Below are 16,411 nucleotides of genomic sequence, written 5' to 3'. Positions count from 1 at the left end.
TTTTGCACTTCCTTTCCTGGACATTCTAATTATACATATATTGGATCTCCTCTGCCTATCTCCTATATTTATTACTTTCTAATTCACTTTATCCCCTTCTTTTTTGTTGGTCTTTTTTGTTGGGGTTTTGTTTTTTCATTTTTCTCCTTTTCATCCTCTATTTTTACTTCTTTGCTTTCCATAGTATCAACTTGCTCTTGTGCTACTTCTAACTTAGTCTTCCTTTCCAACATTCTTTTTTCCTAATTCTTTCCTAAAATCTCTCTATTCTTACTTCATAATTTTCTGTTACCTAGCCATATCCTTTGTAGTTTTCACATTTCTGATTTTATGCTACTCTTTCAAAACTTTTTTCTTTTAGCTTATGTTGAAATATTAATTATGATTCTTCTGGTGGGCTCTCATTTTCTATAGTAGCATTATGTTCATTTTCATCAAATCAATTTTGCATAAGTTTGGATCATATTCCTTTTTTGTTCTTCATGTTTAAATGAGGCAGATTTTCCTGACGTATTAGGAGAAAGCTCCCTGGAATGGGGGTATGGGCTAGGACAGCTTTGCCAGCTGGGCTCTATTGATCTGTTAACGACCCAAAACATGAGCTCTCTATGTATCCAGCTAATTCTTTCTCAGAGTTAAGTCCAGGACCTTTGTAAAGTTTGGGAAGATTTCTCTCCTCGAGCCCTTTGCTCCAGCTCTTGACCTCCAAAGTCCTTATTTTCTAAGGCTGTGCTCTCAGCTTTGGATGTTCTCTTTCACTGTTGGGAACAGTTTCTGAGAGCTCTTTCCTTGGGGGGAGGCCGCCCTCAACCGGCACCATCTGAATCTACTCTCTCTTGCCATCAGTGTTCCTGTCCTCCTCAATTTGGTCTGTTTCCAGTCATTTCTGCTCAGGGTGAGACTGTCCTTCTAGCAGAGAGGACTTATTGTGCATCTCTAACATTCTCCAAGGCTTGTGCCACCACATCCCCACACGGTTTGCTGTTCTCACCTACAATTAGGAACCTGAGAGGACCTTTCCAGTATTGCCAGTTGTTCTCTGATCTGCTCATCCAGGCCTCCACCCTACTCTTTGGGGTAACTCATGGTGACTTTTGGTTCCCATAGCCTGTTGAGAGTTCCCTTTCACTTCCCGTTACCCCCTGCCACCACTGCTGTACTTCTACAGGTCCTGTCACTGCAGGTGGTTTGGGCACACCCATCTACATACGATTCATCCAGGGCTCCCCAGCACTTCCGTTAACCACGTCATTCCCGAGCTTTTTCTATGGTTATCTTTTTGATTAGTTTGGTTTTCAAGAGGAGTTTAGGGGAGATTGGAAAACTACTCTGCCACCATGAACACATCCTCATAAAACATTTTCTGAAAGGTATAAAACAAAGGACGAATAAACGAAGACACAAACTATGTTCCTGAATTGGAAGATTTAATATTATAAAACTGTCAGTGCTTCCAAAACTGATCCATAAATGTAATGCAATTCCAATTCAAACCCTACAAAGGTATTACCAGAAACTAGACACAGATATTTCAAAGTTCACAGCGAAGAACAGCTAATGCACTTTTGAAAAAGAAAACGGTGTAGAGGGACATGCCTTATCAGATAGTGAAACTCACTATGAAGTTACTATAATCAAAATAATGTGGTATTAACTCTAAAATAGACAATTGAGAGAGTAAAACTGAATAGAGCCCAAAAACACAACCACATGTCCATAGGAACTTTGTCTGAAAGCAAAGTTAGGCCTTTTGGAGCCTAATAATACCATTTGCAAAATAAATTCTGGATGAATTAAAATTTGAATGTGAAAAATAAAACAAAAACAGTCAAAAGAAATTTTGTTCAAGTATAATTGATATACAATATCCTATCAGTTTCAGGTGTACAACACAGTGATTTGATGTCTACATACATTACAAAATCAGCAGCACGATACATCTAGTAACCGCCTGTCACCATACAAAGTTATTACAAGATTACTGACTATATTCCCTGTTCTGTACATTACATCCCCGGGACTTATTTTGTAACTGGAAGTCTGTACCTCTTCATCCTCTTCACCTATTTTGACCTTCCCCCACTGCCCTCCCCACTCTGGTGACCACCAGTTTGTTTCCTGTATCTATGAGTCTGTTTCTGTTTTGTTCTGTTTCTTCCCTTGTTTTGTTTTTCAGATTCCACATATAAGTGAAATCATACAATATTTGTCTTTCTCAGTCTGACTTATTTCACTTAGCATAACACCTTCTAGTTCCATCCATGTTGTTGAAACTGGCAAGATTTCATTCTTTTTTATGGCTTATATTCCATTGTGTATATACCACATCTTCTTTCTCCATTTATGCATGGATGGACACTTAGGTTGCTTCCACATGTTGGCTAATGCTGCAATGAACAAAGCGGTGCACGTATCTCTTTGAATTAGTGTTTTCATTTTCTTCAGATAAATACCCAGAAGTGGAATTGCTGGATTGCATTATGAGAAAATTTAATAGGATATTTGCATCACCTCTCTAATAACAACCCTCTTAACTAAGGGAAAAAAAATCCAGAAACTGTAAAAGAGAAAACTAACAGATTTGACTACAGAAGAAATTTTTAAATTTTTCATATGGCAAAAGACACCAAAAATTAAGCCAAATGAGAAATGAAAAACTGCAAGAAAATATTTGCAACATACAAGAGAAGTAGCCATGGAAATTCAGATTAAGTGAAGACATAAGATCTTTTTTCTTCCATCAGATGAATAAAAACGTTAAGACTGCTAACATCCTGTGATGGTAAGAGAGTGGCAAAAGGGCACCATCATGTACTGCTTCTGTGGGCAGGAATGACTACCATCTTGTGTGGAAATTAATCCAGCAATACTAGTGAAATTCCAAATCTGAATATCCTTTGACTAGCAATTCCGCTTTGGAGAATTTATGCTCAGAAAACAAGCACTGGCATCTAAGGCTAGATAGGGAGCATTGTTTGTAGAGACATAGAAATAATGCAAACAGAATATTCCCAGCCGGAGAATAACTAAATATATTACAATAATTCAACTATGGACTCTTAGTCATTAAAAATAATAGGAATAATAATAATAGGCTATGGCTGTGAATATTTATTATAAATAAAAAAAGAAGCCAGAGAGTAAGGTGTGTGGTATAATCTTTTTTGTACATTTTTTAAAAGAAAAGAAATATATTCCACACATACACATAAATTCTAATATTTCTGTGATTGTAAAGGGAAGCATGGGAGGATCACAATAACCAACAGTGGTAATACTGGTTACCTACAGGCATAGACTTGGGATAGAAGGCGGCACTGCTGTCATTTTTTTTTTGTACACTTCTTTGTTCTCAGTTATTGCAACAAGCATATATTGCTTTTATATGAAAAAATCCAGTAGTCTTGCCTTTAAAGAAATAAAAATACACACACACAGATACATACACCATCAGCTCCCAATGACTATGTCTTTATCGACACATGCAACCGGCAATGTGGATAATTCACAATGTACTTATTTGTCTTTGAAGTCCTGGGCATTAACAAAATTTCAAAGAAATATAGTGAAGATGCTCTATCAAAGGGTAACCATTCAAGACCTCCACCCAGCTCTGTTAGTCTTCTAAAGTGTTCACACACATGATCATCTCTCAAAACAGGCCAAGCATTCATCCACGAGGGAGCCAATCCACCTCCTAACTCCTAGCTGGATGGCAGGGACCTGGGACAGGAACACCATTTAAAAACCGTCCTTAAATGACTGAATCAGTAGCTGCTCCCTCCAGCCAGAACTCCTGCCCCCGTGCCTGTCTCCACCTTTGCTGCAATCCTTCCCCTCCCCCATCCTTAAACCTCCCTAACTTCCCTAACTTCATGCCTCCCCAAACTTCTCTTGGATCTTCACCTTTTCACACGTTTGTCTTTTACTCTTTACCACTGTGTTTATTTCATCTCCTTCTGCCTCTGCCTAGGGGGCAGTTAGTGTAATGGTTAGGAGTGTGGCGTCTAAAGTCAGAGCGACTAAGTTTAAACCTGACATTGGCTACTTTCTAGCTGAGTGACCTTGAGCAAGTGTGATGGTTAATTTTATGTGTCCACTTGACAGGACTAAGAGATGCCCAGATAGCTGGTAAAAGATTTTTCTGGGTGTGTCTGGGAGGGCATCTGTGGAAGAGATTAGCATTTGACTCAGCAGACAGTAAAGAAGACCCCCCTCCCCAATGTGGGTGGGCCTCATCTAAACCTTTGAGGGCCTGAACAGAACAAAAAGGCAGAGAGAGGAAAGGCGAACTCACTCTCTCTGACCGAGCTGAGACATCCATCTTGTCCTGCCCTCGGACATCAGCACTCCCGGTTCTCAGGCCTTCAGACTCAGATCAGGATTTACACCATTGGCCCCCCAGTTCTTGAGCCTTTGGACTCGGACTGAATTACACCACCAGCTTTCCTGGTTCTCCAGCTTGCATATCATGGGACTTCTCTGCCTCTATACCATCTGAGCCAAATCCTCTAATAAATCTCTCTCTCTCTCTCTGTATATATATATATATCTATGTCCTATTGGTTCTGTTTCTCTGGAGATGCCTGACTAACACAGGAAGCTACTTAATCCCTCTTCAGCTCAGCGTGTGTAACAGAAGTTGCCCAGACCCTTTAGGGCCAGGGCACAGCACTGAGAAAGCCTCAGTTCTGCTGCATTCTACTAGCTACGGAAGTCAGAGGCCCAGTCCAAATTCAAGTAGAGAGAATGGCACACAAGTGTGAGCACCAGCGGCCACCAAGGGAACGTGCTATCTCACCATGGAAAACACTCAGCTTAACATCTGGCACACAGTATGTGCTCAATAAATAGGAGCTGTTTTACTTAGGTATCGTTTTTTTGCTTAAATAGAAGAGGGTTGTTTTGACATTGGTTCTTCATCACGTACACACCATAGAGAAGGCCCAGAAACCTAGAGATTGCTAAGGAACCCACATACTTCATTTTGGAAAATGCAGAGGAAGCAGAGTGTGGCCCTAACCCCACAGAGCAGATTCCGGTATAAAGCCAGCAACCCTAGTCACCATTCTTAAATGAAAAATATCCTTGCAAAGCAGTTTCCAAGTCTCAGGGGGCAGGCATATATATGGCAAGGGGTCAGCGTCACCACTCACACCCACGCTAACACATAAACCTGTCCCAGCGTAACTGGAACCAACCACCATTTATTTCTGCAAAGGGCAGAGACAATATGTGCAAAACAGTATACACGATTCTGAAAGAATTTTAAAGGTGCTTGTAGCAGATTAAGTTTGAGGAAAGAAAACAAGCCCATGAGAAAGTAGATACAAGGGTGACAAGGGCAGAAGTTACCTTAAAAATCTCTACAACGTAAGCAGAGTTTGCTGTGTGCACTGTTGTTCCCCCGAGCCCAAAGGGAGGTCTGCACAAAGCAGACATCCATAGAATTACTGACTTGGGGGACGTTAGAACTAACAGGTTATAGTTGTCGAAAGGAATAACCTTGGAAATGCAAACTGTATTATTGTACATATTTATATAACTCTTTAGCTGAAAATGGAGTGATTGCACATTTTTCACATAAATAGCTTTTCTACCTTGTCCAATTAATGTTTTCCCTTTCATGCTTATTACTAAAAGGTAGCTCTTTTTCCATGCCCTTTCAGAGTCCCAAAACCATTAGCTAAGGCTTAATGGAGAGAGGGGAGGCTCAGGGAGGAGCCACGAAGGGAAGCTAACTTACCAGTCTGCCACCTGTAGGCTGGTTCCAGCAAACATAAACCTCAGTGCCCACAAGCAGATGACATGAAAACAATGCAGGTCAAATAATGCTAAGAATTGAGCAACAGATGTGGGAAAACTATGTATAGTGGTCCATTTGACTCATGGCTCCCAGGTTCCTGCCTCCACCCTCCTCTCTTGGAACAGTGTGGCCACACGTTCTGTTCTTCCTAATCAGCTCTCCAGGACTCACCCTTAGTCTGAAATAAGCCTTGGAAATTAATACCCCCATTAGGATGAACGACCACACCTGTATCGATCAGCGTGTCAGAGAGTCAGTTTTACTTAGATCTCATTTTAAAAGCCAGGCAATGGACTTAGAGAACAAAGGCTGATACAAAAGAATAACAACAACAAAGCAAAGCTGGACAGAATTTTTAAATTTCAAAACTCAAGAACAAATAGCAAACCTTCATTACAAAGGCTTGTTTTGGATTTCTGGAGATGAAATTAAAACATACTGAGTTTACAGTTTAAGCCTATCAGACACACTTAAGCACCATAAACCAAATGTAGTTACAGATGTCAAGAGTTCTCAGAACAAGTGCCTCTGTTTATAAATATCTGCTCTGCATGTATTTTTCCCGTTTCCATATGTCCATTCTTTATTAATATAGAAAAAACAACTTTCATCAAAAGGCTATAAAATGCGCAAAAAATTAACTCTTGGAGACAATCACTTCCTTTAATAGAGATTTCCTGGTGGCTTTCTCCTATGGAGGTTTGTTAGTCATCGGCTTCTCTAATCTGGGGGTCAACAGCCTGAAAATCGGTCACCCTCGGGGTCTGGAGCTCAGGAAACACGCCCCCCAGACTCCAGCTGAGAGTCTCCTGCCCAGTCCCACTGCCCACAGAGCCCGCCGTCCGAGCGGACACGGGAAACGCGAAGTCCCGGACGCCAAGTCGGCGACTGGCCGCAGGGGGGCTGGCCGGGCTCTGCCGCCACGACTGACCCGCAACCCGACGGGACGCGCCCTGCGCCCCCAGTCCCCAGTTAAAGCCGCAGCAAAGGCGAGACGCGCGCGGAGCCGCACCTCCGCATCCGGTTCGGATCCCACCTCCCCGCCTCGGTCACCGCAGCCTGGCTGGCTAAGTCTGCACCGAGATCGGCCGGGGCGGGTCCCCGGTCCCCAGCGCGCAGAGTCCCCGAGGGCCGAGCCGCCGGCCCAGGCGTGGACCCCGCGGCCAGATGCGCGCCCGCTGCCCACCGTCACCCCGCGGTCCCTCCGGTCGCTGCGGGTTGGGCGGAGGGCGGGCGCCTGGCTTCTGTTTCCTCTAAGAAAAGTAACTCCGGGGATCAGAGCAATAGGAAGCGAAGGCGACGCTTCGAGAGCGGTGAGTGGGGTCCCCGGAGTTATTCTGCCCGGAGTTTTGAACTGCACCCCGCGCTACAGCAGCTCGGCCTTGAGCGTTCGCCCCCCAAACTTGGCTCCCGCGGTGCCGTCCTGGAGGACAGCAGCCCTCGGTCCCCGGGAGCCCCGTCCCCGCCCGGCCGCAGACACTCACCGAGAAGCCGGCCCAGAAGGGGCAGGAGTGGCGGACGCGGGCCGAGGTGGTGAGCGCCAGCGCGGCGAAGCTCACGGCCACGATGAGGCATCCGAGCGCCATCTGCGTGGCCCCGAGCGCCAGCACGATGCGGGAGCGGCCCGGGCACTCGCGCAGGCGGGACAGGCTGCGGGGCAGCGCAGCGGGGCGCGGCGCGCGGGGACCGCCGGCCCGAGGCATCGCGCCGGGCGCCCGCACGCCTCGCCCCGCTCCGCCCAGCCCGGCGCGCGCCGCCGCCGCCGCCTCTCCTCACAGAGGGTCCGAGGCAAGTTGCTCCGGGCGCGGGGACGGCCTGCCCGCCGGCCGCGGGGGCTTCGGCGGCCGCGCGCCGGGAGCGGGCCGGGCCGGGCGGGGAGCCGGGCGCCCGCAGCCCCTGCCTGTGCCCGCGCCCATGCCGCCGCCGCCGCTCCGCAGGGCCGCCCGCCCGCCGGCCGCGCCGCGCTGCGCCCTCTCCCGCCCGCCCCGCGCGTTCCCCGGGCCGGGCGCGGGCGCGAGCCCCGCCGCTGCCGCGTGCCGGGGGCGAGCCGCCGCCGTCCCCGGGCGCGAGCCCCGCCGCCGCGCGCTGGGCCGGGGCCGGAGTTGGACCGGGGCCGGGGGGCGCAGGTGCGGCCCCCGCGGCCGGGTCGGCACCGGGTCCCGGGGAGGAGAGTGGGGACCGCAGGCGCGTCACGGACGAGGGCAGCAGCCTCCGCGGCGGCGCCTCGGCCGGCGGCGCTGACGGGGCCTGGGAGCCGGGCCCGCGGGCCCGCCGTGCCGCAGGGGCCGAGCCTGGAGCCAGCCCTGGACGGGGCAGCCCACCCGGCAGCGCGGGGAGCGCAGAGGAGGTAAATCCCGAGCGCCCTGTCCTCGGTGTGGCGGCCAGGAGCCGCTCTCGAATGCGGAATTCCAAGATCCAAGATGCCGCTTTTCCGCAGTTCCAGAATTTCTCAAGCCATCCGCTGAGAATTTGGCCCTGGAGGACTCGGCATTTAAAACAGTCCCAGTTCGCAAACGAATGTCTCTTACCACCTTTCGTTTGCAGGGTTTTTGATACAAGTAAAAAGTTTGGGCTTAAAACAAATTGCACAAAACGAATTTAAATCAACAGTGTCATTAGGGACCTACTAAATCATCTCTGCTCTGTTTTCTTGTATAAGGTTTTGAATAAGGGTTATGAGCTTATTGGAGGTACCTAGAAAACTTGGAAGTTTTGAGTGCCATAATTCGCTTTGTGGCCTTGTTGGTGTGACAATCTCAAGACTGCAGATGTTGAAAAAGGCTGGATTGACATATTAAGAGACCCAAGAGTGTTGGGAAGTCTGAAGGGGTCAGACATAAATAGGCAAAGTTCTAGTAATAAAGGGAGATGGGGGTCGTTTCCAGAGACCCTTCTTTCCACAGCGGTGTGGCGGAACCGAGGGTGTCCTCTGTTGGATGGGAAACACTGAAGAGTCTCGCCCCAAAATATCTCAGTTGCTGGTGCTTGCAATTTCACCTTTAGAGATATTGATTCCTTTGGGGCTTGACGAGGCTCTATTAAAATGCAAATTCCTCTTGAAGGGGCAATAGCTCAAGCCTTTATCAGCCAACACCTTAGCAGGAGTGGGATTTATTTTCCAATTTAACAGGATGGCCAACGGATGAACAGAAGGTGGGGAATTCCACAGATAAAGTGGCTGACCTCAAAATGTTGGCCTCTGGCCAGCGCTGCCTTCTCCTCCAGTTCTTATCTCTAAGACGACTGAGCCTCAGGCTGGCCTCTTTTAGAGCACTGGAGAACAAATTCAAATTTCCTGGAGACATCCTCTATCTAGAAATTCACAGGGCAGCACTTTTTAAGGGTTTGGAACAATACCAAAGCAAGATCATGGACTGCCAGAAAGTTGGCTTCCCACTGTAGTCACCTCATTCCTTCATTCATCTATTCATTCCTGCCACCAAAGTTCACAAATGGCTTTCTCAGCACCAGGCACTTAGCTCTTAAGAGTACATGAGTGAACAAAACAGACAAACCCCTGCTTTCTAGGGGGGAGGAGAGAAACAGGCAATGAGCATAACCAATTAGCAAATTACATAGAGGTTATTGATATTATCCAGTATTCAAAAAATATGTTAAACATCCACTATGTGCTGGACACTAAGGATGTAAGGATGAGCAAAAGCAGACAAGCTTCCTGTACTTAGAGAACAGTATAATGAGGAGAATGGTAGCCCACAGATAATTCCTCCAAGGCCGATGGCAACTGGGTTCAGTGTTATGGAGAATTCCAGCTGGAGCCAAAAACTAGATGATAAGGAGCTTTGAAAAGAGCTTTCTGACGACAATATAGAAAATGAATTGAGGGATGCCCAAATGCATGAAGAGAGTTCAGATGCTGTTGCTGTCTTCCAGGCAAGAGGTGACAGTGTTTGGGATTAGAATAGGTAGAGATGGTGGAGATATCCAGAACTGGATGGATTTAGGAGATGTCTGGGAGATGTCAGCGATGTTAAATATGGACAAAATGTAGTGGGGTTGGTGTCCTAGTTGGCACATGATGGGGAGAGTCACCAAATGTTGGAAAGCTCCAGTGAACTTCCATTTATGTATTAGATGTGATTCCAAAATATATGTGGATCGATTCCTTCTATTTATAAAGGGCATGGAAAGAGAGCTCCAGGCAGCGAGCGCAGCAGGGCTTTTTGGTGGGGGTAGGTTAGGAGAGGGATCCACCTTCTCTGTGAAATTTGATTTGGGGGTGGAGGGAGAAACTGATCTGGAAATTAAAATTACTTTGCTGTTTTAAAAATCACTTCTATATATTAGAAAATTTAAAATTTCTATTGTATTAAATGCAGTAGCTAAAGTTACCGTGATAAACAGTTGGGATTTGGAGATATAAATAATTAAAGTGAGTCAGTTTCCTGAAAGTGAATCATAAAGGAATGAAGGAAAGGAGGGAGGGCGGGAGGGAGAGAAGATGGAGAGGAGAGAAAGAGAGTGGGAAGAAAGGGGCTTAGCCCAGGTTCTGATCTGACAACTCATTGATTCTCTTTGCTCGTCAGTGTTCTTCTCTTATAAAAGGCTTATAGGACATGTCTTGGTATTATGGGAGATGGTTGGAGACCTCTGGGACCAACTTATTGCAATTTTGTCTTCTCCTAGATCAGATGAGACTAATAGACTAAGACCATTGTTCTCAAGCAAAGCATGACAGGGTGACTGAGCTTTTTCTGAAAGGCAGGCTGCATGCCTGCTTGACGTGAGGGAAGAGGAATAACACAAATGCCTCACTTACAGTGTCCTTGTTTCAGATTCTTGCTCTTTTCAACATGTACCTCTACACAGACGGATAAGAAATAAATCTGTCTCTTTGTATCCTTCATAAGGCAGAAGAAAGTTGTGCTTGGATCTCACAATCTCCACCTCTGGAAAACTGCTAATCATCAGAGAACCTCCACTTCCAGGAAGAGTGGGCTAGCAGATTCTCCTGCTGAAGACAACTGAGAATCCAGATGAAATACTTTTGAAATATCTGCTTAAAAGTATCAAAGAATTATGGAGATAATGCAGGAACGCCAGGCCCAGATCCAGGAGGAGAAGGAATCCAGAGAGGTACGTGCAGCACTTGGGCAGCTTCTGCCCTGGGCTCTTGCACTTCTGGCTCTAGCGACTGCACAGGGTTAGAAAGATGAGTTTTGAGTCCAGGGCCCTCCAAGCGTGGGGACTGAGTACACCAATGTCCTGTTTGTGATGGAATCCTGGATAACTGCACCCCGAGATTGAGGGAATAAGCCAACCTTCCTTCTGGTTACAGATATCCAGAGATCCCAAACCCTGAATTTGGATTAAGGTAATCCTGCATTGCTCTGGCCACTGGGAGCTGGCAAAAACGATAGAAAGTCACCTCTGGAAGATGATAACATTATCGTAGGCCTCAAATTATTTCTACAAATAGCATTTTAAAATTCACTTTCCTTTAACTTACTCAACATGACAAAAAGCATTTATGAAAAACCCACAGCTAACATCATACTCAGTGGTGAAAGACAGAAGATCTTTCCCCAAGATCAGGAATGAGATAAGGGTGTCCACATTCAACACTGCTATTTAACATTGTACTAGACATTCTAGCCAGACCAGTTAGACAAGAAGGAGAAATAAGAGGTATCGAAACTGGAAAGGAAGAACTAAAACTGTCTCCATTTTCAGATGATGTGATCCTATATTTGTAGAGAATCCACAAGAAAGTTACTAGAGGTGATAAATTCAGCAAAGTTGCAGGATCCATGATCAATACACAAAAATCAATTGTATTTCTATATACCAGCATTGAACAATCTAAAAAAGGAATTAATAAAGCAATTCCATTTACAAAAACATTTAAAAGAATAAAACTACCTGGGAAATTTAACCAAGGAGGTAAAAGACTTGTATACCGAAAATTACAAGACATTACTGAAAGAAATTAAAGAAGACCTCAATAAATGGAAAGATATCATGTTTATGGATAGGAACACTTTATATTAAGCTGTCAATACCCAAAGTGTTCTACAGGTTCAATGCAATCCCTGTCAAAACTCCAACAGACATTTTTGCGGAAATGGAAAAGCCAATCCTCAAATTCACATGGAATTGCAACGGCCCCAGCAGCCAATCTTGAAAAAGAAGAAAAAAGTTGGAAGGACTCACACTTCCAGATTTCAAAACTTACTACAAAGCTACGGTAATCAACACAGTGTGATACAGGCATAAGGACAGACAGACCACTGGAAGAGAATTGAAAGTCCAGAAACAAATCCATCTATCTCAAGCCAATTGATTTTTGACAAGGGTGCCAAATATGTTCAATGGGGAAGAAATAGTCTCTTCAACAAATGAGTCAGGGACAACTGGATTTTCACATGCAAAAGAAGAAAGTTGAACCCCCACTTCATACCATATACAAAAATTAACTCAAAGTGAATCAAAGACCTACATATAAGAGTGAAAAGCATACAACTCTTAAAAGAAAACATAGGTATAAATCTTCATGACTTTAGATTTGACTGTGGATTCTTAGATATAGTACCAAAACTAGGAGCAACAAAAGAAAAAATGAGGTGTACATAATCAAAATTAAAAACTTTTGTGCATCAAAGAACACTATCAAGTAAGTGAAAAGACAAGCTATAAAACGGGAGGAAATATTTGAAAATTATATATCTGACATGATTTAATATCCAGAACATATAAAGAACTTCTACAACTCAAAAACAAAAAGATAAACAATCTAATTTAAAAATGGGCAAATGGTTTAAATAGACAATTGTCCAAAGAAGATATGCAAATGGCCAGTAAACACATGAAAAGATGCTCAACCTTGCTAAATAGAGAAATGCAAATCAAAGCCACAGTGTGATACTACTTGGCATCCATTAGGATGGCTATTATAAAAATTAAATAATTTTTTTAAAAACCCAAATACAGAAAATAGCAAGTGTTGACAAAGATATGGAGAAATTGGAACCCTTGTGCACTGCAGGTGGGAATGTAAAATGGTGCAGTCACTATGGAAAACAGTATGGCAGTGCCTCAAAAAAGTAAACATAGAATTACCATATGATCCCACAATGCCACTTCTGAGTATATACCCAAAAGGATTGAAAGCAGGGACTCAAAGAGACATCTTCACTCCCAGGTTTATAGCAGCACCATTCACAATAGCAAAAAGCAGAAGCAACTCAAGAGTCCACCAACAGATGAATGGATAAGCAAAATGTGGTGTACATATATATACAATGGAATATTATTCAGTCTTAAAAAGGAAGGACATTCTGACACATGCTACAACATAAATAAACCTTGAGGACATTGTGCTGAGTGAAATAAGCCAGTCACAAAAGGACAAATATTATATGATTCCACTTATGTGAGGTACCTAGTGTAGTCAAATACATAGAGACAGAAAATAGGATGGTGGTCGTCAGGGGCTGAGGGGGAGGGGGAATGAGAAGTTAGTGTTTAATGGGTGCAGAATTTCAATTACAGAAGATGAAAAAGTTCTGTGGTGATGGTTTCACAGAAATGTGAAGGTACTTAATGAAACATTAAGTGACATTAACCACTTAAAAATGGTTAAAACGGTAAATTTCACATTATGTGTATTTTACCACAATAAGAAAAAAAACGCAATGAAATACCACTTCACATCCACTAGGATGGCTATAAATTTAAAAACCCCTGCAAATAACAAGTGTTGGCAAGCATGTGAAGAAGTTGGAACCCTCACTCATTGCTAGTGGGAATGTAAAATGTAGATAGAAAACAGTCTGACAGTTTCTCAAAACTAAACAGAATTATCACATGATCCAGTAATTCCACTTAGGTATGTAATTGAAAAGCCAAGACTTGAACTTGTTCCCAGTATCCTGTGGTCAACACCACTAGCTCTGAAGTACATTTGTTTGGATAATTGTAATTGGAGTGTCGGAAGCAGTGCAGGCGTCCCTGGACTTCGATAGAGAGTAACACATAGATGGAAACTTTGGCTTGTCTCTGTCCATTGGGTTTTAGACTGTCTATCTCATTGCCACCTGGGAATAAATTTAACCAAGGAGGCAAAAGACTTGTACACTGAAAATTACAAAATATTGCTGAAGAAAGTTAAAGAAACCTAAATAAATGAAAAGACACCATGTTCATGGATAGAAGGACTTAAACATTAAGATGTCAATACCCAAAGCATTCTACACTTAAATAAAATAATTAAAGGACAAGTTAGTGCAGGGAGGGAAGAGATCTAAATTTTTTTCCAATTTTTTTTCTTTTATTGAGGTCATAATAGTTTGTAACATTGTGAAATTTCAGTTGTACATTATTATTTGTCAGTCACCATATATATGTGCCCCTTATGCCCACCCCCCAACCTCCTTCCCCTCTGGTAACCACTAATCTATTCGCTTTGTCCATGTGTGTATCTTCCACTTATGAGTGAAATCATAAGGTGTTTGTCGTTCTCTGTCTGGCTTATTTCGCTTAACATAATACCTTCAAGGTCCATCCATGTTGTTGTGAACGGGACAATTTTGTCTGTTTTATGGCTGAGTAATATTCCATTGTATATGCATGTATACCACATCTTCTTTATCCATTCATCAGTCGATGGACACTTGGGTTGCTTCCACATCTCGGCTATTGTTAATAATGCTGCAGTGAACATAAGGGTGCATAAGTCTCTTTGAATTGTTGATTTCAAGTTCTTTGGATAAATACCCAGTAGTGGGATAGCTGGGTCATATGATATTTCTACTTCTAATTTTTTGAGAAATCTGCATACTGTTTTCCATAGTGGCTGCACCAGTTTGCATTCCCTCCAGAAGTGTACAAGGGTTCCCTTTTCTCCACATCCTCTCCAACATTTGTTGTATTTTGTCTTGGTAATGATAGCCATTCTAACAGGTGTAAGGTGATATCTCATCGTAGTTTTGATTTGCATTTCCCTAATGATTAGTGATGTTAAACCTCTTTTCATGTTTCTGTTTGCCATCTGTATATCTTCTTTAGAAAAACGTCTGTTCATATCCTCTACCTGTTTTCTGATTGGGTTGTTTGGTTTTTTGTGGTTGAGTTATGAGAGTTCTTTATATATTTTGGAGATTACCCCCTTGTCGGATACGTGATTTGCAAATATTTTCTCCAGTTGTTGGGTTTTCTTTTCATTTTGTTCCTAGTTTTCTTTGCATTGCAGAAGCTCCTTAGTCTGATGAAGTCCCTCTTGTTTTTTTCTTCTTTTGTTTCCCTTGCCTGAGTGGATGTATTATTTGAAAAGATCCTTCTAAGACTGAAGTCATAGAGTCTACTGCCTATATTTTCTTCTAGTTTTATGGTTTCACACCTTACCTTCAAATCTTTAGTCATTTTGAGTTAATTTTTGTGTGTGCTATAAGATAATGGTCTACTTTCATTCTTTTGCATGTGGCTGTCCAGTTTTCCCAAAGCCATTTATTGAAGAGGCTTTCCTTTCTCCGTTGTATATTCTTAGTTCCTTTGTTGAAGATCAGCTGTCCACAGATGTGTGGTTTAATTTCTGGGCTTTCAATTCTGCTCCAGTGATCTGTATGTCTGTTTTTGTACCAGTACCATGCTATTTTGATTACTAAAGCTTTGAAGTATATTTTGACATCAAGGATTGTGATGCCTCCAGCTTTGTTCTTTTTTCTCAGGATTGCTTTAGCTGTTCAGGGTCTTTTTTTGCCCCATATGAATTTTAGGATTCTTTGTTCTACTTCCATGAAGACTGTCATTGGGATTCTGATTTGGATTGCATTGAATCTGTAGATTGCTTTAGGTAGTATGGGCATTTTAACTATGTTTATTCTTCCAATCCATGTGCATCTTTCCATTTCCTTATGTCATCATCGATTTCTTTTAATAATGTCTTATAGTTTTCATTGTATAGTCTTTCAACTTCTTGGTTAAATTTATTCCTAGATATTTTATTCTTTTTGTTGTGATTGTAAATTGGATTGTATTCTTGAGTTCTTTTTCTGTTAGTTTGCTATTAGAGTGTAGAAATGCAACTGATTTTTGTAACTTGATTTGTACCCGGCAACTTTGCTGTAGTCGTCAATTATTTCTAATAGATTTCTGATAGATTCTTTAGGGTTTTCTATACATGAAATCATGTCATCCTCAAACAGCAAGAGTTTCACTTCTTCCTTGCCAATTTCAATACCTTTTATTTCTTTTTCTTCCCTAATTTCTCTGGCCAAAACCTCACAATAAGAGTGGTGAGCGTGGGCACCCTTGTCTTGTTCCTGGTCTTAGATGGATGGCTTTCAGTTTTTCCCTGTGGAGTATGATGCTGGCTGTGGGTTTGTCATATACAGCCTTGATTATGTTGAGATACTTTCCTTCTATACTCATTTTATTGAGAGGTTTTTTTTCAACTTTTTATTGAGATTATGATAGTTTACAGCCTTGTGAAATTTCAGTTGTACATTATTATTTGTCAGTCATGTTGTAGGTGCACCATTTCACCCTTTGTGCCCACCCCCCAACCCCCTTTCCCCTGGTCGCCTCTAATCTGTACTCTTTGTCTACATGTTTAACTTCCACATATGAGTGGAATCATACAGAGAT

The 16,411-nt window shown here is 43.2% G+C and overlaps 1 protein-coding gene across 2 annotated transcripts in view; it reads right to left on the bottom strand.

The window, feature by feature from the left end:
- Nucleotides 1-7,624, bottom strand: part of ENTREP2 (endosomal transmembrane epsin interactor 2) — a 423,055-nt gene extending 415,431 nt beyond the window's left edge. The window contains exon 1 of one of the 2 annotated variants that reach the window (XM_070571721.1): nt 7,291-7,624. In XM_070571721.1, coding sequence (XP_070427822.1) covers nt 7,291-7,509 — 219 coding nt within the window. In that variant the 5' untranslated portion in view covers nt 7,510-7,624. The remainder of the gene's footprint in view (nt 1-7,290) is intronic. The other variant, XM_070571713.1, reaches the window with a different exon arrangement.
- Between the last annotated feature and the right edge of the window lie 8,787 nt (nt 7,625-16,411).

This window comes from Equus przewalskii, chromosome 1 (genome assembly GCF_037783145.1).
Source record: "Equus przewalskii isolate Varuska chromosome 1, EquPr2, whole genome shotgun sequence".
Classification (NCBI taxonomy): Eukaryota; Metazoa; Chordata; class Mammalia; order Perissodactyla; family Equidae; genus Equus; species Equus przewalskii.
Note: the sequence above shows the minus strand (reverse complement) of the source record. Positions and strands in the feature narration are given on the sequence as shown.